This window comes from Pyxicephalus adspersus, chromosome 2, assembly GCF_032062135.1.
Source record: "Pyxicephalus adspersus chromosome 2, UCB_Pads_2.0, whole genome shotgun sequence".
In the NCBI taxonomy this organism is placed as follows: Eukaryota; Metazoa; Chordata; class Amphibia; order Anura; family Pyxicephalidae; genus Pyxicephalus; species Pyxicephalus adspersus.
In genome coordinates, this window is record NC_092859.1 from 11608444 (window position 1) to 11632553 (window position 24110).

Genomic DNA, 24110 nt, shown 5'->3' on the forward strand with positions numbered 1-24110 from the left:
TCTCTCTCCCTCCCTCTCTTTCTCTCCCCCTCCCTCTCTTTCTCTCCCTCCTCTCTCTCTTTCTCCCCCTCTCTCTCTCTCTCTATCTTTCTCTCTCTAAATAGGGTTATGGAGTTGCACCCAGCAATGTCACCTGACCCTCCTCCATGCCTTGTTCCAGTCACCCCAGACGTCCTGATACCATCGAACTGTATGACCAGCCAAGTATAGATCCCAATGGCGCTCCATAGAGTTTGGCCATCTTCTTGGTGCCCAGGAGCCGTAATCGTGGGATCCCTTTGCACTGAATATCAGTATGCACATCAGAGACAATTCTCCTGCCTTTCCATCACTCTGACACCTGCTACATAACGTGGGATATTTTCCAGATTTTTACACCAAATTTTCACAGATCAGAAGTGATTTAGTGTTATTTCCCATGTTTATTATTCCTATGTGTGTTCACACCTTTATTATTGCAGCATAAGTAGCACATATGACATTCTGTCTGTTTCTGTTCAACTTCAGCAATTCTGTATGTAATGTGAGACCTAATTCTAAAATGTTTTTACCTAGGATCAGCATTTTCCATTGATTCTTACAACTTGTCCTGTTTGTTAAGCATTTTAGTGATTTTGCTTCACTCATTTTCTATGTATTTCAACATAAATCAACATAACCTAGCAAAATCTATTTTGTAGCTAGTTTTTCCTAAACTTGCTGAACATATTTTCATAAAAAAATTTAAAATATCCCACAATCTAATCCATTAATACAGGAAGAACCACAGATTAAAATCCAATCTTGTAAACATTGATTTAAAAATGAGATATAAATTTATAGGGAAACATAAAGCTTTTTGCTGAATTGTTTAATAGGGGAACCTAATGTTTTTAAAGTGCCCATTGCTGCAAAGGCAGATAATAGGAAAGGATAGGAAGTATCAAAGTTTTTTTACTTTTTATGAAGGTGTTGAAGTATTTTAAAAGTAGGAAAGGTAAAGTGAACCTTCCCTAACTAAAACACACCTATGGTCACCAAAATGATCCCTGTGGAGCCCTTTGGGTCCTAAACCCAGACTGTAGTATATTCTCCATTTTCCTCCGTAAACCAGGCCCCTGCGTTAGAGAGAGCCTTTGATAGTTAAAGTAAAATGCAGTAAATGTAGCATTTTTAAAATAAATATAGAACAAAAATCGAACTTTTCAACTGTTTTGTACTGGTCTTCAATGCCTCTTTCTAAATTTGGAATCACTTCTACACTATTCCCTCACTAGTCACTGAGTCTTAATAAATGGGAGTTGTAAGTCTGAGGCCTATAAGGTGAGCAGCAATGCTGCCATCACTACTTTTAGAATGTTAGTCTATCTAATAAAGCTACCATGGGGTATAAATCAATTTTCAGGGTTTTTGCTACCATGAGGGGCAAAGATATCTACTAGGTCCAAATGCAAAGTGGAATAAAGTCTTCACAAACCTTACCCCAAATAACAGTTGAAGGATTCAGAATATGCAGAATTTATTTCTCCCCCAATATGGCTTTACTCACATGAACCTCAAACTTCCCAAATGCCAGACTCATTTCTGCACATATTTTGCTTCTGCGCATATATTGCTTTGTACTGTGCCAACCCAAGCTGTGCATGGAACCCCTTAACCAGAAAGTATTGCCAACATTAGAAAAAGTTTCCTTCTAACACAAGGTTACTGGTTGTACTCGGACATCTGCATGAGTTTACACTAACATCACCTCCATGAGAGTTGGATGAGTGAGATGGAGCTATAAAGAAAAGGAGGGCCTTAAAATGAGGATGAGCAAAATACACTAAAACCTTCCATAAGAATTAAGAAAAGCATTGCCATCCTTCCCTGCTTCCTGGCAGCTTGCTATATGCTGCAATGTAATAGGGCCCTGTAGACTGAGCAGGTCTGGGGACTCCTTAGGACCATTGTGTGTAATATTGCATGAATAGCTATGACAGTACAAATCCCACTACTTTCATTTCATCCCAGTAATAGAGAAAAGAAAAACACTTCACAGACAGACTACAGCCTAAGCCAGCTTGATATGTGAATTCCAAGCATTGCTGCGTTTGTCTTCTCTCATGTCAGCACACTTCCTAGATTGCTGCCCATGTAGCTGCATCAAACATTCAAATATAATTACATTTCTATGAAAATTGTTACAATTTTGGGACCTGTTCTAACCATTGCATTGTGGTACCATGTCGAATAGAACCCCAATGCACTTACACAGTGCACCATAATGGATAGATAATTCATATCTACACATTGTGGTGCACTGGCTGCATTGCAATCGGCTGACAACCCATTTAAAATAAATGCATGGTAAAGTAAATGTGGTAGCACATTGCAACAATTGAAATTTTCTGTGATCAGTGGGGCAGAAGAGGAGGGGTATGTGTAAATATCAGTCCCTCCAGACATAGATACTGCCAATCCAAATAAAGAATTTTAACTCAAAAAGACTTTTTCAAAGCGGGAAGGACAAAGGTTATAGCAATCCTTGTGTCATCTATATTTCCCCATGTTTGGTGCTTGTACAATTCTTGGCTATTTTGCAAATGTCTGATGCATAGTCACTCATGCAGCTTGTTTCTGGGTCTAAAAGTATAATGTACAGTGTCAGTGATCAGTGATGGGGAAGGGAGGAAATCCTACTACACCTTACCCATTTAAAAAAAATTATAGTATGAGCCCTTTCTGATTTACTTGCCCAGTGTTCAACCCAGAAATATTTTCAAGCTAGGTGGGAAGAAATTGCAGGCGGGTGGCAGCCCCTATATTATGACCCATATTGTTACTGAAAAGTGCTGGGTGGTGCGCCCAGCTAAAAGGGTCTGGGGAGAACTTTGTTGCCTGTCTCCTTGCAGGTAATCTATGATTTTGCATTAGAGAGAATTTGCAGATATATCCCAAAAAATAACACTGAGCTAAATTTTTATAACAATCCAGTGTTAAAATAAGGACAAGTATTTGACTGTTATTGACATGTCATTCTCTCCTTCTCTCTGATCCATCTATTAGCTTTGAGCAGGATTTCCCTAATACTGGAGACCTTGCATCCTTCACAACAGGCAGCTATAAATACGGATATATGGTGTAGCTGTGTCACTTTCTAATTGTGTGATTTCTACGATTTGTACATTTTTGTATGTGGTGCACACAATGATGGCTTCTATTAAAATTGATACTGTCTTGTATTGCATTGCATTTGTTTATGGGTGCACAAATACCATGTGGATGTGACATATGGATCAGAAAAGATTTCACTTTTTCGGATGCCCAGATATGCTTAAAGGAAAAATATGATGCAATAAGCATAAAGGGTTGAACAGATAACATTGGACTGTGTAAGGCTATGTATACACTTGCAATGCTTCTTGTCCGATAATCAGCTCAGGGCCAATATCGGACGAGAATCTGGCGTGTGTACAGCGCCCGTCATCCATCGTCTGAACGACCGTCCTGGCGGATCCCCAGACAATGAACAACAAACGATCATAATGCAAGGGAAGGGGGATAGTGCACAGCAGGGTGCCGCTCTGTCGCTCTCCCCTTCCCCTCTCCATAGAGTAGAACGGTGCTGTATGTTCAGCACTCATTCATGCATTGTGCAGTCCTTAGTCATTGGAAAGGATAGTGAAAGATCTTTTCCAGCGACAAATATTCTACATGTGTACCCAGCTTAAGGCTACATACACACGTCAGATGATTCTCGTCTGATTAATATTATTATTTCAGGGCTGATATCGGATGAGAATCTGACGTATGTGCAGCGCTCGTCTGACGCAGTTCATGGATTCGTCCTGGCACATTCATAAATGACAAACGACTGCAATTGAAGTGAAGGGGAGAGAGCACAGCGGGGTGGCACTCGCTAATTCTCCCCCTTCCCTCTCCATGGAGCAGAATAGCGCTGTATGTACAGCTCTCGTTCATGCATCTTTCAGTCTTCAGTAAACTTTATGCTGCAGACCAGCTTGCTGATGGCATCTCTGCCCCTGAACCCTTACTATCCTGAGCAGCAATCACTTATCCAATGAATATTTGAGAACCTGTGCTGCTGGGGATAGCAAGAATTAAGGGGCAGAGCTGCCATCAGCCTGCCAGTCTGCAGCCTGGGTAATTCAGCCCCTGTGTTTGCCCAGTTAGTGAATCAGGGGGGCAAAATACACGATAATACATTTCTTCTATTTTCACTAAGGATTCTTACCAGGCCTTTTGTCGGGCTGCATAAACAATTTCTAAGGCAATTTCTAGGCTGTGTTATCAGTATGCAAATTACAACGAAAAAAGTTATCATGCACAGATGAAAAAATAAAAACATTTATTATCAAAAGTATTTAAAAAGGTATAAAACACAAGATAAAACATAGTACTAAAAAACTTTCATGTAACAAAAAATAACAAATATTTACACCAGGGGGGTTCTCTGTACAAAAGGATACTTTGGTAAGGTATGAAAAAAATTGGAAGAGGAAAGAATCAATTGATTTATAGCTGGACTGTCTGCTTCTGTCATTGAGGTTGGTCCACCAAGACTTCTCTGTGTTTAGTAAATATCATTGCACCACCTAAACTATTAGCTATGGAGGTGGAATCTCTGCAGCTGTGTTCCCAGCTCCAGTTACAGCTTCGTATTTTAAGCCGACCTCATTTTTCCTTTTTTTTATTCTGCATTATGAAGCATGCATAAGCAATAGGGAGCAAACATGGGAAATACAGTTTGGAAAATTGACATGGCAAGTGTAAAACAATCCAACAGATGATTTGTTGTGCGAACATCAGCGCATTAATGTAAGGAAACGTAAGGAAAATTTTAAGAATAATCACTCCAGGTATGGATTGAAAGTGCTAATGGGAAGTGACTGGAGTGTATGATGGACATTCACCTCCTTGCATCTAATTCAGGTTTTTAATGCATTGTGTGCAATGCATTCTTCAGCACTGTAGTGTACAGAGATCACACAAGTCCCTGCCCCCAAGGAGCTTATATTTAATGTTCCCACTATCGTCATATGGACACACTATTCAGGGCCAATTTTGGTGAAAGCCAATCAACGTTTTTGATAAAAGGAAGTCAAATAGAGTGCCCAGAAACACAATTAACATACACAAGGCTACAATAATAATTCTAAAATGACTACAAAAAATGCACTGTAGGTATTTGGTATTCTCTTTAAAGGATATCACTCGTAGGAAATATTCATGATCTGACTTTGTGAACTTCTGAAAATGCTAGTCATGGTTGTACTTGGCCTTAATACTTTCCGAGTCCCCTGATCAATAACAATTATTGCAGAAGTTGCAGTCAGAATTCTGCATTCCTGTTCTGATCCAGAGTTGGAAGACAGTAAAGTAACTAGCAATATTAGATCAGGGTCAGCTATGATAACCCCTAAAATACTTTATTACAGGTATCCATGAAGGATTATATGAGTTTGTAAGTTATTGCATTCTCATTATCTACACATCTGAGGTTTAGGTATTTCAACATAACAATATCACATGAGGACAATGTCAGAAAAATAAGAAACATGTCAGTAAAACCCACTGAGAACATTCATTATTTACAGAAAAATCTGGCAGTTTTAGGGTATTTTATCATACAGTGTTTTTTTGTATTTACAGGTTAAGTAAAAGATTAAACATTCACAGTTAGGTGAAGGCTACAGTCACCCTAAAATGATATGAAAATGTCAGCCAGAATCACTCACTTCTTTTATCCTTCTCTTAAGGGACAGCTTTACTCTCCTAAATCCCCAAAGCAATATGTAATAAAATCTCCAAGCTGATCTGGTCTAAACTTAAAGCAGAAATACAATAGAAGATATATAATAGTAGAAATAGTTCAGGAAAGAAAATTGCAGCAGGTTGTTTATTTCCGAAGGGACAGGCAATGTCTTACCAGTCTTACCTGCCTGTTTGCAATCTTCTTTTTGAGCACATATGCAGCTCAGTGCAGGATGCCAGGCTATGCCAGGCATGCCGGGGCTGCTGGGACTAAATGGACTCCTGCAGGAGTAATGGCATCCTGGCCCAGGCCAATCAAGATGGCCCATCAACTCAGAAGAGGAGCAAAAGAAGATGATGACACCTGCGACAGAATGGGGACAGGTATACTTAAAAAGTTGCAGTCGGGCAGGTAAGGTTGTTTTTTTGCAGAAGAGACTGCCTGTGGGCAGATTATTAAAAGGACATTGCTGGACCAGACACTAGAGAAGGCTAACGTTATGAGGAAAAGGTAATGAACGATCCCGGTGGATGGGATGATTCCAGCTTAGATTACGTGAAGAAACTATGGTGAGTGCAATGCACTTCTTTTCAGGTGAAGCTTTCCTTTGAGATAACCCACCATATTTTGTGACAGAATAGGCACATTTGGGGACCTTTTGTAATGGTGTAGCCAGTTGGTGGAGTGGTATCATTAGATGCATGGCTGCAAGACCCTGCTTAGTGACCCCACCATACAAGGTGCATCCATTATTGAAAGACCAGTCAAGAATGGCCTGACCCTTTACTTCGTTGATACATCGTAGTCCACTTTTTTTGCCTTCTTATTGTCAAAGTTCCATCTTTCTTGTTGGAGAAAGTCTTCCTCCAGGCCAAGTGCAAGTTTAACAACTGGGTTCACATTTTTCAGGAAGGAAGGTTGGTTACTAGCACTGAGAATAAACAGGGGCTGGAAAGTGACCACAGGGGCTGTTCTGGTAAATGTTGGGTGAGGAAGGTGGGCTTTCCTCACCAGATTCAGACATCAGAAGACAGGCATACTTCAGAGGTTGGCGAGGAGGAATGGAGCGGGTTCTTGGGGATAAGAGTCCATCACAAGTCTCTAAAACTGTGTACTCAAAACTGGACGCAGCGCTGTGCTTGCCCTCCTCTGAACTTTGAGAGTCCGTTCTAAAAATGGTTCTACCACCAGATAGACTTTTTAGTGTCATGGTCGGCTCTTCTTCTGTAATCAGCTTCCTGACCTCCTCTGTTTCTCTTGGTCTTACTTCTTCTGCCTCCTCTGCCCTTCCCCCTCTCCTCATGGTCTTTTCATCTTCTGGAATGGACATACCTCTCTGTACATTGCTTTGTCTTGAAGATACCATCCATGGTAGTAAAGAAGGAATGATATTTTCATCCAGAACAACATAACTGTCCTTCGGTGGCAACGGTACAGGAGGCATAAAGGATGGAGGAGCATTAGGAAGTTCTGATAATACTTCCAGTGTCGTGATGGGACCTTCGTGAAAGAAATTTCTTTCAGTAATCCACGTAAGGTAGGAATCTGTCTGGCCTAGCCATTTCTGTAAATAAATAGAAAACTGGCTAGTTAATATCCAGAAAAAGCAAACTTTTTAACTTTTACAACCTTCAACTTGATCTATCAAACTAAAAAAAATCTTATTGGTTCTCAGCAATCAATTAGTTATTGATAATCATTCAAAGTCTAATTACACAGCATAGTTACCTTGAAATTCCCTTTATGGGTAGTGTAAAGTTCCTTAAAGTGGTGTTCTGGGGTTGGAATATCCGGCCACACTTTACTCTTGAGGAACCTACAAGGACAGACACAAGTCAGTAATAAAGCATGGAGCATGTGGGCCTTATACACTTTGTCTTCAATGGCTTCATTTACCTTCTTTGATAAACAACCACCGAAAAGATTACAATCAGTGCAGAAAATCCGGCAAAAACAAACAGCAGGATATGAAGCTCATCAAACCCTAGAAGAAAAAGAAACAAAATAATGAAATGATCATTTATGGTTCTTGTTTTACTGCGTACTTGTTACTATGTGGAAAGCTGAATATTGGCCCAACTCCATTATCTACTCCATATGCTCCACTTTATACACTGTACTGTACATAAAATACTCCACACTGCCCCATCCAATACACTGTGCCAATAGTGAAGGACTCTGGACTGATCCACTATATACACGGTGATGTAACTGACATACTCCAGACTGGAAGGTATGGGCAAGCACTTCCCTTGGCTATGTCCTATGTTCATACTGGCCATAGAGTTTTGGTCCACCTACAGCTTGCCAGTTAACCTTTCACTTGGGGAGATGCTAAATGGTAATTTCTGAAATTTTCCCAAGGGCAACCCCCATATAGAATAAGTGAGTGCTCAAATGTTCAGATACCAGTTCTTTAATAACCAGCACTACAGTGCCAGTGACTGGGATCTGGCAAGGTGCCAGCTGCCGGGAGCCGCACTTGATCCCAAAGCAGGACTGAACCTACAAGTAAATAGATTTTAAACTAACAACAAGAGATCAGAGAAAATTCACCCCATAATGATAAACTCACCATCAGACATCTGAAAGGTAGTGACGGCCCAAGCACTCCAATACCCATCATGCGGGTTGTCGACTTTCTTTCTCACATTAATTGTGTAATCAGCATCCCTTGTAACATCGCTGAGGAAAAGCTGCACATAGCCGCCCTCTGATCTAACCTGTGCAGATACATACCAAAGCGTACCGTTATGGTGATTTTCTTCAATTTGATTTAGTAAATTACTACATTTAACAAAATGTAAAGTTTACATACATTAAAGAAACAGCAGGCTATTAATTAACTAGTGCAGGGTCAGCTCCAGATATAACAATTGCTTTTGCCAATATCCCAATCATGACTCTATATTTCACCCTATCAGCCAACCATTTGTGAACAATATAAATGCCTGCAGATGTCTCCAGTCATTACAATTATGCAGAAGAAAATAGCAAGTTGGAAAACAATTTTGTAATAGCTTTTATTTCTCCTTTGGAACAGAGAGTCATTTATTGATGGTTTAAAATACACAGGTGCCCAAACTATGATGACACTTCGTATTCTATCTAGAGTTTTAGTATTTAAAACATTTCATCACTGACCTCTCTAGCAGTTTGTAATTTGATGTAATTCATCTCCAAAAATTATAATAATAAATGATGTTGGGTTATAAGTCAATGCTAAATATTTTTTTGTGTACGCATATCAAGATTCTTCAGCAAATTATTTCTGTGCCTTTGTTGTGAACTTTGAAGAGAAATTTCCACAATGTCCATGGACCAAACCTGTGCCACTATTTGCAGTAGATCATGTTGCAGTTAGTGGTTCCCTTTGCCTTGGCCTTATTCAGGGCTTACATTCACCTGATGACACCTGAGTTCTAATACCACCATCACATAGTGGTCAACGAGGGTTTGTTCATTCATTCTCGTTGCAACTGCATGTTCAGTGTATGTAAATAGTTCACAGTGTGCATTGTCTAGGTACAGGTGCACGTTAATGTTGAAGACCAGACAGAAGGCAGATATGCAGCATTGTTGGAGTGCACAACATGGGTTGTATAAAATCAGCAATTATGGATATTCCATTTCAAATGATGGGTTCAATATGACTGTTGGTGAGCCTTAATGGGGGTTGCCTTTGAAATGTCAATGCGGGCAAATCTAGCAGGCGGACTCGAGCTGGGGTTTAGATCCAAAGGAACTGGAAGGAAAGATAACACTTCCTTGAATAGGAAGATCACACCATACCAGGTGTGAGGTATAGGGGTTGTGCATGGAAGCATCTACTTCAAAGACTTCTCCAATCATCCTGCCTGGTGTATAAACATACTTGCTATCTGATGACCCCCAAAGGAGCCAGAGGACTTGCCCCCAATGCAACAGTGACACCTATTGGAGAATATCAGCGGGCACCTGGGAGCAGTGTATTTCCGGAAGTGGGAGGACACCCAAGTAAGGGGTGGGTGCATGGGTGTTGCTTGATGTGGCCAGGGGTCCCAGATATGTGTAAGAAGGGACAACAGCCACAAATCACTCTCTTATTCCCTTATATCTCTTTCTGTTATCCTCCTATATACATCCTATGCCTCTTCTCCCAAATCTCTATCTCTTATTCTCGTATATACATCCTATGCCTCTTCTCCCAAATCTCTTTCTTATATACATCCTATGCCTCTTCTCCCAAATCTCTATCTCTTATTCTCGTATATACATCCTATGCCTATTAGACCTCTCTTTCTCTTACTTACTCTCTTTTTCTCTCGAGCTAAGGTGCAGGGTACAGAGGACAGACTATGCGTAACGTATCATTCATATGGTAGAGACTTAGTAAGGATACTGTCTTTCAAGATAAGGGATAAGGCAACAAGATTTTTTCCTTCATTATTGGCACCCCAGAAGATTTTTCCTTTAAGCATGAAGAACGGTGCAGTATGGCAATCCAAACACCCCCCCTGGATATCAGTGCCAGTGTAGTGTCCTTACTTTTTTCTTCTGCAGATAAGAAAAATAGTTTGGTCTCTGACCCACCCCAACCTGCTCATTAGAAGACAAAGCTGCAGAATTGCATTGATAAGGTCATCGCTGCCCCCACATTGAACTCTCTTACAGGCTACCATAGCTGTACATTGTAATGCTCCTAAAGCCCCGTACAGGCGTCCGATGGACGTCATATAATTGTCGCTGGACACAATCTTGCAGGATTGTTTCCAGTGACAGATGGATGAACGAGTGCTGTACACACAGTGCCATTTTGTTGTACAGAGAGAGGAGGATGGATGAGCAGCACCCCACTGTGCTCTCATGTGTAGGGAAGCTCAGTGGTCATTCCTGATGGTTGTTCATCAATCTGCCAAGGAGAATCAATGACAACATCTGAGGACCACTTTATACAGGTTAGATTTTTTTTCCTGAAATAAGCACAACCATTCGCCCTGGGCGACAATCATCTGACATGTGTACATATTGTAACTCTTCCGGGTTACAGAGGATTTTGAGACCCTTATACAAATACAAAGTCGGATATGTATATTGAAAACGTTTTTTAAAATACAGATTTGAATTAAAGTTTTTGAGTTCAGCTGTAATATTCAGGAGAAATCTAGAAATATAATTACCATGCTAAAAATTAAGGATTAATAAATGAAGTACCTTTGACTTGGGAAATATCATGGAGTTCTGCCCCTTGGGGCTCGTATAATTAACTTCATACATATAGCCTTCGCTGAGAATCGGATTCTGCTCTGTGTTCTTGAAGCTGATCATCAGTCCCAAGGGGCGTTTCTGTTCTGTCATTGTTATATTAGTTGGGGGCTCTGTGTAGACTGAAAATAGAGAGATATATGAAGTTCTCCTTACAGAGAGATGAGCGTGATTTAAAAATGCAGCAAATTGTGTCTGTGCAGGGAACCCAGAATGTTAACTACGACCTCCAGCTTTCCCTTCAGTCTTCTTGGGTTGTACAGCTCCTCTCCTGGGCTGAAAATGCTCAATCTGATTTCACCGCACACTGTGAGCTTCTAACAATGTTCATTAATAAATGCAGAAGGTCACCTGGTCTGCCCAATTTCTTACTGGATTATTTGGATTTCAATCATGGAGGCTCAGCATTATATTTGGATGTTACCTAGGCTGGTCTTCATATAAATACAGCCCACCTAGGTATGTACACTTCTCCCATCAGCCAGCCCGCTGCTTACATCAGGGCCCAGGGCTCACAAGATTAGTACCAAGGAAGGGTTCTTTTTTCAGGAAGCTACGTCCAGCACCTTGCTAGGTCCTCACTTATATTTAGCCATAGGGAATATGCAATGATTTGATTTTCCAATGCTAAAAGTGATGACATTAAAAAAACTTACCAACATCTTCTGGGATTAGCTCTCGTTTGTACAGAGTGGTATTGCTCCGATTATCCCACACGGAGATGATTTGGGGGTTAATTGCAAAGAAATTGACCTCATCTTGTGGAAACTGACACAAGTGCCACCAGGATTCTTCTGAGGCTTTCACAGTCATTAAATCACAGGAAACCCTGAGAACAAAGGAGAATATCGTCATTTTACAATGTCATGGTCTATGTTATATTAGGAATCTGGTATATCAGTGTCTGGGTGCGGTGTATTCACCTTGTATTACACCATGGTGCACAGTGTATTCACCTATTAGGCCACAGTGCATGGTGTATTCACCTTCTATTACACTATGTTGCACAGTGTATTCACCTATTAGGCCACAGTGCATGGTGTATTCACCTTCTATTACACTATGTTGCACAGTGTATTCACCTATTAGGCCACAGTTCATGGTGTATTCACCTTTTATTACACCACAGTGCACAGTGTATTCACCTACTTTTTGGCCACAGTGCATGGTGTATTCACCTTCTATTACACCACGGTGCACAGTTTATTCACCTTCTATTATACCACAGTGCACGCTGTGTTCACCTTGTATTACACCACAGTGCACAGTGTATTCACCTTCTATTACACCAAAGTGCATTGTGTATATACCTTTTATTAGGCTACAACACACAGGTTATTCACCTTCTATTAGGCCACAGTGCATTGTGTATTCACCTTCTATTATACCACAACGCACAGGTTATTCTTCTTTTTTTAGACCACAGTGCATGGTGTATTCACCTCTTACTAGGCCACAGTGCACAGGGTATATAACTTCTTTTGGGCCACAATGACCATTGTATCCACCTTCTAATAGACCACAGGTTATCCACCTTTTATTAGACTGCCGTGTGCAAGTTCGTCATCTTCTAATAGGCCACAATGCACAGCATTTCCACCTTCTACTGGACCATAGTGCACAGGTTATCTAAATTTTATTAGACCACAGTGCACTGGGTATTGACCTTGTATTGGGTTTCTGGTGAACTAGACCATAGTGCAAACTTTATCCTCCTCTCATTAGGCCATGATACCCAGTATGTGCATTTTCTATTAGATCATAAGGCTCAATACACTCACCATCTTTTAGGCCACATGCACACTACATGCACTTTCTATAAGGTTATAGTACAAAGTAAATTTGTAGACTTTGAATGGGCCATCATACACCGTACATCCGTTTTCTGCTGGGCAGAATTACAAATCTATTAGAAATTAGTGCACAGTGCTTGCACCTTGTATTGGGCCATACTGCAAAACTTAGGGCAGCAACATGTATTTACCAATAACACACACAGCTTCTACTGGATCACAGGGCAGAGAAGATCAGACTTTAAGTGGCCATGATAGATTTGTACTTACCCTGGCTTGTAATAAAAGGTGAATTTGGAGTTGTCAGGGGTGTCACTCTCCCAGAAACAAGTAAGATCTTCTAATTCCACTGTGAAGCAGAAAGGGAGCAACGTCCTGTTTTCAATAACATTGTTCACTGCAAGTAAATAGATAAATCAGAGTTTAGAAAAGAATGATTTATTTGCTTCTATTTCCCAAAAAAAGCAGAGAAGTCTTTGCAATCGATGACTTCCAATTTCTTTTATTTGAGGTAGGGCTGCTCCAATTTCCTTACACCTATTTGCAAATTAGATTTTAATGGGAATATGGAAGTTTCTATTGCTGACCAGCATTAAAAAGTGAAATAAGCTACAGAGCACCAGAAAGAAACTATGAATACGATAATCAGGTCTGAGAAAATTGTTTATTCAAAGTTGAATGACTAAACATAAATGACAATTTGGTATTCTGCTGACTGTATGGAGTTAATACTTTTAATGAAAGTATCCAGTATATGAATTCTTTTTTTTTTTCATTTCCTTTTTTGAATTCAATTTTATTATTTCCCATGGGAATAAATGGCTAATACAGGGGTTGAGACAAATCATAAAACACTTGCAGGGATTCTTACTTTGGTCACTTGTCTTAAAAAAAAATGTAACTGCTTAGAAAGTTTTTGCTTTAGTTGCATTTAAATTGTCACTTACCTAAACTGATCAGATGGTGCACACAGTGCTGAATACGCATGACTAGGGTAACCCCGAAGCCTCTCCCCGCAAGCCATGCTTTATCTGCTTAGCCCCTCATTTCCCAAGATCACTCATACACCTCCATATTGGACTGGCATATTGGCAAAATTGACTGTAACAGTCATTCTTTATTAACACAATGGGCCTGAAAGCTCTCCAAGGTGGAACTGTTGTATGATGTTTTAGGAATTGAGTCTGATTTATGAAAGCTCTCCAAGGCTGCAGAAGATACACTTTCATCATAGAAACTGCTTGGTCCAGCAAACATGGAATTGATTAAAATTAATTAATGCTTAAAAGTAATTTGCATTTCGCTAGCAATTATTTTGAATCCTAAACCAGATCCCTTCCAGGTTTGTTTTATCAACTTGCTTTAATAAATCAGGCCCAATTCCTCAAACATCATAAAACAGCTTCACTTTATATGACATAGCACAGATATTAATAACTTAACCATTACACAATCAGACCCATTTAACCCAACAAGAACCTTTTTGGCTGCTATTCCCGGAAGGCCTCTAAAACCCAAATGTCAAACTACCTAGGGCTCCCAAAGTTGAATATTTTTTCTTTCCAGCCGCTACAACCCTGGCTCAGGTTCCCATATCAGCCATGCAGGCCTTATGCCTATACTCCTTCCCTCCTTTCACCTCCAGGCCTATCTGTAAAAGCACTTTATTCTCATTCTTCTCTATATCTATAAGTAATATGTTCAGACTGGTGGTTTTTGCAAAGTGGTTTTACTGCTGTAATTGCTTGCAAACATGGTAAACATTGCAAAGAATGGCTCCATGCTTTGTATGACAGGTGGTAGCAGGCCTTTTGGGCACTACATGTATTGTCCAGGGGCAGTTTGCCACCCTGATGCCTCAATAGACTTAAATTGGTGGCACTTGCAAATGCCTAAAATTGCTTTTGCAAAAAAAAACAAATAAATGCCCCTGTGTTAGGGTTTTGCAGTCACTTAAAATGCCTGCACAAGCCCAGAAGTTACGGTCTGTTACCACTCCCGGGCATCTGGTGTTTGATCGGCATCAGTGAACGCCCTGGTTTTTAACCACAAGTCTGAACATTCACAACGCAGAAACTCTAATAACCTGTCTTATCACCTACTACAGCAGATGCAGCAATCTAACTAGTATGTGTTTCAGTTGTCTGAGAATCAGTTCTCATCATGGCACCATGGTGCCATTTACATTGGGGTGCATTGCCTTGGAGCAGCTCATTGATGCCACAAAACAATCATGCATGCTGTGTATGCTTCAAGAATATAATCACCCAACACGCACATTTATTCTTGCAGGAATGTGATCCACACAGCCTTCTCCAGGTGAAAAAGAACCAATAATGCTAACAATCAAGGAAATAAAAAGATGATGATTGGAGTAACATGCTCATATCCCTAAAGTAATGGGACTTTTTTTCTTGTGGCTTTACCGACAATTAGACAAGCATAGATCAATAGTTGTATTAACATACACTCTAAAATGTAAATTCTGGTACCAAGGGGTTTTTTTAGGTTCAAAAAAAGAAAGTACAAACATTTACTTCAGTGCAAACGGAAATAAAAAAATAGGCACACAGACAGAATAGCACTACAGTGCAAGTATGAAACATAAAAAATGTAAAATTTGTAAAAAGAAAAATAATAAGTAACAGGAGAAGCATATGTACAAAAGGAACAATAATACAAAAAAAACACATCCAAAGAAAAACCAAACAAACCACATGGTTTGGAAACAAAACATAATAATAGAAAAAAAAGGGGGGGAAGAGGGAGAGGGAGAGAAGAAGAAGGAACATGAAAGCTAAAATGTAAACTCAATAAAAAGCATGGATATGATATACATTTGTTGCTCCAAATACAACTGATCCCCCCCCCCCCCCGAACACTTCAATGTAGACCAAAGAGAGCCCCTCTGCTGGGGAGTCAAAATAGATCTTTCATAATATTAGCAGCGAATAGTGGGGGGGGGGGGCGGGCAAAATTTGACGCGTTTCGCAATAGCAACTGCTTCATCAGGATTTATGGTACACTGCACAAAATTATAATGGCCCTCTCCAAAGCTGGAGAGAATACACTTTCATTAGTGAAGCTGGGTGATTCAGCAAACCTGGAATGGATCTGATCCAGAATTGAAAACATTTGCTAACAAATAGCACATTACTTTTAGGAAATCCATTCCAGGTTTGCTGGATCACCCAGGTTCACTTGGGAAAGTGTATTCTCTCCAGCCTTGGAGAGCTTTAATAAATCAGGACCAATATATCTATCCCCAATATAAGAAAAATTGGTAGGAGAGATAGGTGAAAATGGCAGTAATCAGTTATATCAATCCAATATGGGAAAAATTCACTGCTCATGATAATTTATATTTGTTAAAGACAAATCAATCCAGCAACTGACAAGTAATTCCTGCTAATATTGAAAGTCTTGGATCAAACAACAATCAGCTAACAATTTCTATTTCCCATGAGATCTTCCAACCAAGGCTATCTGGCCCCATCCAACATTCATTCCTAACCCCACCACAAATGCAAAGATTGCACAACTGCAATTGCATGTCTAAGGGAACATTTATTTTCCCCCGAATCCTATGTTATGTAATTTAGTACTAGAATATTGTATACGGAGGAAGTTCATACCAAATATGTTCACATGACACCGGAACACGTTGTACATAAACAATAGGCATGGCCCTCGTAGCCCTCCCCTTGCAGAGCGTCTGGTGTGTCTGATAAGAAACTGCCGTCCTGGGACATGCATAGTGCCATGTAAAAAATATGTTTTTCTGCCTTCATTTTAAATGTTTTTGTTTTTTTGTATTTAACTAAAATTTGTTTTGCCTGGTTTACACTTACATGTTGGTCTATCTATTTTATATAATAATCAACCCAATAGATTGGCCCCTAACCCATGAGAAGCTCACAGTCTATTAGGCTGAACACAGTCTTATATCCATCGTGGTCTCCATCAGATAATCACTAATAAACCAATTGGAATGTTTTTGGATTGTGAGGGATTTTAGAGCAACCTATGTAGGTTCCACACACCATGCAGAAGCAATGTATAAACTTTGTATGGTACCTGGTGGGACTAAGCCCCTGACCCCAGGGATATACCTGGCCCTATGTCTAATTACTAAACCACCAGCCTCCTGATATAATCTGAGCCTACAACACATAATCAAATCATTATTATCCCATGTGATTACCTATTTACCAGGGTAAATACCCAAATTCAGTGTTCAGAGAAGTATTACATGAAGAAGACACAGAAGCCAGGGAACTAGCTAAGGTTTCAGTCATCTAAAACTTAAACTTTAATGTTTGGTAGATGCTAGAGCAAGCTTTCTCAGCATGGGGAACCCGGGGAACCCTTGAAATAACTTTAAGGTCTAGTGGAACCCTTGGTATAATCACTATATCCACAGCTCACAGTACATTAGAGTGGGGGTCAGTGGGAAGAATGCCTCTTATATTGCTGGTCATTGGGAAGAAAGTCACCCTTACAGATAGCCAAAAAGGTGATTGGCGTTACCTAAAATAACCCAAGAGGAACAAATTGCTCATTGCTCAAGGAGCCTCTAGCAGCCTTGGGACAATCCCTAGGGTTTCTAAAGAACGCTGGTTGAGAAACAGTTATTATTATTAATAATAAACAGGATTTATAAAGCGCCAACATATTACGCAGCGCTGTACAATAAATAGGGGTTGCAAATGACAGACGAATACAGACAGTGATACGGGAGGAGAGGACTCTGGCCCAAAGAGCTTACGATTTAATTTACACACAATAGAATGGGAGATAATATCACTCACAATATGGTATTTGTTTATAGAGAATATCCAGTGCAGCAGTACAAGTCATACATGAAACTTTTACGAAGACTCAGAGGCCTCCACACCCAACATTGGGGGGTGAACAGAGGAAGTCAATGAAGATTCACTACCTAGAGATCGGTAAGTCCCTGCCAACTGATAGAAAGTTTCTAAAACTACTATACAAGTCATCAGATATCACCTCATAGAACCTTTCTGAAACCTTCTGATACCATCACCCTTAAACTGAATACAGAAGGTAAATTGCTGTCTTTGGAAACAATTTTTTGTGATCCAGTGAAAGTAGAACAAATGAGCTCTGTACATAAAGCACTGTTCAGTTCTTTGGAGAGGGGAGCGAGTGGGAAATATCCCATTGCAACATCTGGTATGTCTTTTAGTTTTGTTTTATTTCAGCTTTCTGGTTCCAGTTAGATAATTCTCTTCACATCTTCAACAGGAGATACGACAAGAAGTATGCTAAAATGTCTCCTACGTGAGGGTACATCTCGTTTCACATAACTGTACACCAAAGCTGGTGTTCCCATTGCAAGAATTTTCTTCATCACCTGTTCCAATGACGACTAAAACATTTTGGATTTACCATCACTTTCTGTCCGGATGATAATACTCACCAGGACAAGCAGAGAGGGAAAAGCCTTCCCCGGGGACAAAGACAGCAATATGGTAAACATGATGTAAATTTTAACCCTTCCATTCAACTAAAAATTAAATATATTAAAGATGTGGCTTTACTTATGCTAAAAGCATTATTGTTGTCTGGCATCTAAAGAGAGAATGGTATGGCAAGTCGTTGCCAGTATGTTCACCTTCCAACCATTTTGTCCATGTTTATATCCTGCCTTTGTTGATTGGGACCAAGTTGCAAGGGGTATATGTGTCCCCTGTCTTACACCTAGCGCTCCCCTAGCTGCCTCCAAACCCTAAAGTATCTGTGAAGCTATGGAACCCTTGGGGGACCACTTCAGTAAAGAGGAAGAAATCTGAGACCCATGAAAACCCCAAGCGTAGAGCATGCAGTCTAACCACAGCCAAGTGTACAGAAAGAATTGGATCATCAATATCTTTAACAGAAATAAGGATAATTAAATGTATCTCTGGTCAACGTAATTTGTAATATAAAGAAATTGAAGGGTAAAGCATCTGTTACATTTTTATTACCCCACTGGAGAGATTTGTCCTGGTGAGTTTTCCGGTAAAGGGAAATCTTCTAATAGGGACGAGGACAGCTGAATTCCTCTCACTTTGACAGATTTCCTCCAACTTCCTACGTGCACCAAATTTTCCCAATGGTACATGGATACAAAGCATATAACTGGCTGGAGTGTTTACTGAACACTACCCAAAAAAGTTTTTGATATATATATATATATATGCTTTTATATATTAACTATCACCAACTTCATTTCTGTAGATAGTGGATATGTCCTTTAAAAACCCACCAAAAATTGCATGGTTCCAGATGGATATGGAAAAAGAGCAAATAGGTAATACAGTTGCCTTCAATGTTTTGCCCTGTTCACATGCCCTTCATGGAAAACGATGAGATACAGCAGATGTAAATAACAGCTAAGAATGGAAACGGAGGTAAATACTTGGTGCTACTTACCTCTGTGAATAAATTCAGAGGTCAGTATAGGATTCCCACCACTGCAAAGCACCAGGCACAAGACCAGCAGTAAGGAACCACAATGATGGACATTGGATAGGATGGGCACCAACGTGCCCATGGTGAAAGGTGGCCTTCTCAACCAGTGTCCCTGTGCTGTGTCCCTGGAATTATATGGAGATCTATGTGGCAGATCTCAGTGTGACCTTCTCTGTCTTTCCTCGGCCTCTCCTCGTGTTTCGGTGTGTGTCACCCTCTCTATCAGTGTCCACGCAGACTGCCTCTGCCCTATCTCACACCTATGCCGTATGCTGCTGAGACATGAATTTAGTTTCTCTTCTCTGCAACGTCTGATAAGACTTTCAGGGTAAAATATGTTTGTGGGATGGAATAAGGAGTGTTGTATTTAGTTGGCGCTGGTGTCTTGGTGACATCAGTTCATTGCAAGAAAAAAAGTTGCTTTTAAAAAACAGAAAGCCTTTTTTTAAAAAAAAAACAACATTTTTTATTTTGACTAAAAGAATAACAGTAGCAATGTAACTCTTGGCAAACAAAGCAAATCAATGGGTAATGCTGATTTTAAAACTAGTTCAAGCCAATTACAGTGCAAGCTCAAAAAATACATAACCAGAATAGACTGCCATTACCAAAGAAAACATTTCTTTAAAATAAACTATGAGGCCTGTTATTCCTTGTTGCTATTATTTATTTTAGTATTTATAATATATTAGATAGACACATAATAGAAAAGAGAAACAAGGGAGTAAAAAGAGAACACCTCTGGGTTGCACGATTCTACGCATCTCCCCGCTGCTGGCAGTCACTCAAACACTTGCACGGTAGAGCTGGTTCTTAAAGACCAAGGGCCCGATTTATTAAAGCTCTACAAGGCTGGAGAGAATACACTTTCATTAGTAAACCTGAGTGATCCAGCAAACCTGGAATGAATTTCTTCAAAGTCATTTGCTATTTTCTAGCAAATGTTTTGCATCCTGGACCAGATCCATTCCAGGTTTGCTGGATCACCCATCTTCACTAATGAAAGTGTATCTTCTCCAGCCTTGGAGAGCTTTAATTAATCAAGCCCCAAAAGTCTACACATGTGGCAACTGGTGGTAGTGAGGGGTACTAGTACCACTCCCTGCCCCCACTATTCCTTTCCTATGGGGCTGCTGCAGGGAGATGTTACATGGAGCAGCCCCCAAAGAGGCAGCGGTTCCCGGCGTGAGGAATTGGTAAAAGCACTGCAATCTCACTGCCAGTGTGAATTCAGTCGTAGGAAAAGGGTGGAAGGCCGAAGACAAGAGACTAAGAAAAAAAAAGAATGACAAGAAAGCCAGGGGAGAGTGATCCTGTGGCTCCAGGGCCATCAAACAGCTATACAAGGTAAGAAAATTTATCTCAATCGGTCCGGGAGGAGACTCTATTCTGGAGAGTCCAAAAACTGCATCCAGCAGAATTTAGTCCAACTGCCTTTATTCTGAAAGTAAGATTCTCTATATGCCTAACTATCAAATTTTGGTAAATCTTTGGTAACAGACAAATTTTTATGGAGCAGCAAGAGGAAAGCAAGGTCTTCTGGTAAATGTCCGTCAGTAAAATTTTGTGTGAACTAACTATGTCCCAGAAAGGCTTCAATACTGCACAGGACCAACATTTATGTAACATCGTGCTCACCTCCCTATTTCATTCTCAGGATAGATCAGGTACTGGCTGGAAAAAAAAATATATGCATGAACAATGGTGTTTTGTGCCACCAAAAAATGACCAACTTCTGAAATCTTCTACTAATGGAGGACCAACAAAAGGATTCTTTTTCATAGTGATGGTAAAGGTAGACCCCAAATCTGATTCACAAGCCTGCAGGAAGGGGTGTAAAATCAGGGAGGGTTAAGCAAAAAATAGTAAAAGCCAATGACATGGTAGATCCCTGCACTGCCTGTGCATTATCACTCAAACACCGTCAGTTGTTCTTCTCCGTTGTTTTTAATGCTTCCTGCAGTTCTTGCAAAGAAATAGGGGCCTCAAGTGACTTCCTATCATGAGGAATTTGCGTGTGAGAAAAATAAGCCCATATACCATTCATGGGAGAAGACAGAGACAGACACTTCTGAATATTCTATAGATCCATATGGAAGCTACATAGAACCACCCGACCCAACGTAATAATTACATGAAGAGCAAAACTATGCTCTCTTTGACCACCAAGGCCATTGGCAAACATTCTACTACTCTTATTGCCAAACCTGGCATTTGGAAAACAAGGACTTAGCTTTCACACTACAGAGGAAGGTCAACTTTTCACGTAGGGTCATCAACTCTCTACCTACCTCTCTTAAGAGTTAGGAGTATGTCTGTGGGCGAGTTTAAATGTGTGAATGTGATAAAGAAAATAGACAGAAAAAGCAGGGCATGCTCTTTTAGGCCTGGAACTATGTTCAATGAAAAACCCTCGATTTCTGTTTTATGGGTCTCCAAAATTTGATAGGGTCCCAATTGGGAATTGCGTTAGAAGGAAAAAAGTGGATAAATTGAGAGGACAGATCTGCTGTGACAGAAACATCTCGAAGAAGGACTTGTTAGGTCTTCACTGCCAGGATATGGGTGAGGTATGCCCAGTTATGGGTTGTTCCTTTCGGCTTGTTCCTGGAGGTCCTACTGGACATTTCTACTATTCACTGCTTTAAAAACCCTCCGTTACATCTATTGGCTTTGAAACATCTTCAGCATCATATAAACATGGTATTTTGACAGCTTCTTGCTTTAAATAATATAATCTAAAACATCTTCATTACAATACTCACCCTCTACTTGGGAACAAATACAAGCAGACACCAACATAATCATTCATGGGTCATGATTGTTTTTAAAGTGTATATCAGAACATCCAGATTTGCACTGCTTCGTAATTTATTATAAGCCAAGTCTGCACTTGTGTTGTATTATCCTCCATATCCCCTGAGAAAGCCCAATATAGGGGTGAAACACGTCGGGAAGGGGAACACATGAACACATTAGCTAAACTATATTCAGACTTATGAAAATCAAATGTGTACTCTGCTGTATGTGTTACTATATATACTTTTAACCTTTTGTACATAATTTGTATCAAATAATTTTTGGAATTAAATAAAGTTGAATCAAAAATGTATTCACTTTGAAAGTCTTCTTTAAGTGCCACTAAAAAGCCTTCTGTCTTGTTCCTATCCCCTATCTAAGAGTATGCCCAATTATATCTATCAGCTGGTAAAATACTGTTTTTACCGTTTTGACAAAACACCTTTGGTTCAGGTAATTAAATAATAACTGCAGATTAGACAATAAGCCAGTAAGAATTGTGGTGTCCTCTAACATTTGTGCACAGTGTAAAATGGACCGCTTACATTGCTGGTCAGTAGAAAATAGCCCCCTTGCCCTAATGGTTATTGCAGATAGGAGATCAGTCCCCCATTTTTCATTGCTCTAGGAACCCCCGAGCAGCCTTTTGAATAACCCTGATTGAAAAACACTGCATATAGAAATTTCTTTAAGAAAAATTATAGAGATATAAAGTATGGAAGGTTAGACAGTATACTCCTGAGACATTATTGAGTAAACAACCCACTTCATGTGGGAAAAGTATAACAAAAGTTTGTAGGGATACAACAAGGTGGTCTAAATTCCTGATACGTTTCGCCATATTTTCTTTTTCAGGGGTGACAAAAACAGACAAGGAATGATGTATCCACCAATTAAATTTGAAAGAAGTTTTGGGATATTAGATGTGTTCCTAGTGTTTTTAAAGAATGAGATTTGTGGCAGGTAGGGGTAAAATCTGGTCCAAGCTCTGCTACCAACAACCATGGACCAGATTTACCCCTATCTGCCATGAAGCTCATCCTTCGAAAACACTAAGAACACATCTGATATCCCAAAACTTACCTTGGCATATCCAAACTGCAAAAAAACTTTCATCCTTGTTTACATATATATATCTCCCAGGGGTTGGCAGAAGATCACCAAATACCACTTCAAAGTGGGGTGGGGGCATTCTCAATCTAAATTGTACCATTTGAGGTGAGTACAGGTACAGTAGATGGAGGGCTAGCCTTTATAAGAGATGTGATATGGCTATACTGAGTGAATGAACTGTAGGTGTCTCCTGGTGTACACACCACCAATATCCAGTAGTGCTGGAACAGAAGAAGAGTACAGATAAACAGACTGAGCGTACTCTCTGCTCTTATCTAGGAGGGCAGACATAGCACCTTCTAAGACTCACATGCAATCCACAACCAGGACTAACACAGTTCCCGCCAGTAACGATGTGTACTTTTAACCCTGTAAAGATGATCTATGGCTTGTTGTTTTTACTGTAAAAAATAATAAATTATTACACAATACTTTGAAACTAGCTTTAAAATACTCCAAATTCTTCAGGTTCCAAACATTTGTCCATTTTAATAAAAAAAAAATATATAGTTATAGTTGTAATTGCATATGTTTTATTATTAGATAGTAAAGCAGCACCAAATACTGCATTATTCCATGCTCTCTAAGAAATATAAGTGTTCTTTGTACCCAAAAAAAGGATTAAAGGGCTCAGTGGTTAGCACTCTGGCCTTTGCAGCGCTAGGTCCCAGGTTCAAATCTCAACCAGGACTCTATCTGCATGGAGTTTGCGGGTTCTCCCCGTGTTAGTGTGGGTTTCCTTTGGGTACTCCGGTTTCCTCCCACATTCCAAAAACATGCAGTTAGGTTAATTGGCTTCCCTCCAAAATTGACCTTAGACTGTGGTAATGACATATGATGATGGTAGGGACATTAGATTGTGAGCTCCCTTGAGTGACGTCGCTGCAGGTTAGATGGCTAAAGTTCTCCTTTAAGTAGACAAACCTTGCTATGGAAGTGTTCAG

At 40.0% G+C, this 24110-nt stretch overlaps 2 protein-coding genes and 1 long non-coding RNA gene across 8 annotated transcripts in view; 2 read left to right on the forward strand and 1 right to left on the reverse strand.

Annotated features, from left to right (window-relative positions):
* Window positions 1–3203, forward strand: part of PLPPR2 (phospholipid phosphatase related 2) — a 15898-nt gene extending 12695 nt beyond the window's left edge. For all 5 annotated transcript variants that reach the window (XM_072399510.1, XM_072399509.1, XM_072399513.1 and 2 more), the window contains one exon: window positions 105–3203. In XM_072399510.1, the coding sequence (XP_072255611.1) occupies window positions 105–137 (33 nt within the window). In that variant the 3' untranslated portion in view covers window positions 138–3203. The remainder of the gene's footprint in view (window positions 1–104) is intronic.
* Window positions 3204–4307: 1104 nt separating this feature from the next.
* Window positions 4308–19540, reverse strand: EPOR (erythropoietin receptor). Its single transcript, XM_072399508.1, has 8 exons — window positions 19216–19540; window positions 13045–13171; window positions 11638–11810; window positions 10931–11103; window positions 8313–8460; window positions 7634–7721; window positions 7466–7553; window positions 4308–7301 (listed from the first exon to the last, which is right to left on the reverse strand). The coding sequence occupies exons 1-8, from the start codon at window positions 19334–19336 to the stop codon at window positions 6663–6665; spliced, it is 1557 nt and encodes a 518-aa protein (XP_072255609.1). The 5' UTR covers window positions 19337–19540; the 3' UTR covers window positions 4308–6662.
* Window positions 16059–18745, forward strand: LOC140322886 (uncharacterized). Of its 2 annotated transcripts, XR_011919265.1 has the most exons (3): window positions 16059–16538; window positions 17606–17726; window positions 18046–18745. It is a non-coding gene; the product is annotated as an uncharacterized lncRNA (long non-coding RNA). The 2 variants fall into 2 exon arrangements; XR_011919264.1 differs by lacking the exon at window positions 16059–16538 and having other exon boundaries at window positions 17057–17726.
* Window positions 19541–24110: the final 4570 nt, after the last annotated feature.

Bases quoted from the DNA above. Each gene is read 5' to 3' on its own strand.
- EPOR (XM_072399508.1), bottom strand. From the start codon at position 19,336: ATGGGCACGTTGGTGCCCATCCTATCCAATGTCCATCATTGTGGTTCC. The intron at 7,722-8,312 runs GTGAGTTTATCA...TTTTTCTTCTAG, and splicing joins TACCTTTCAGATGTCTGATG to GGTTTGATGAGCTTCATATC. The intron at 7,554-7,633 runs GTAAATGAAGCC...CTGTCCTTGTAG, and splicing joins GTGGTTGTTTATCAAAGAAG to GTTCCTCAAGAGTAAAGTGT.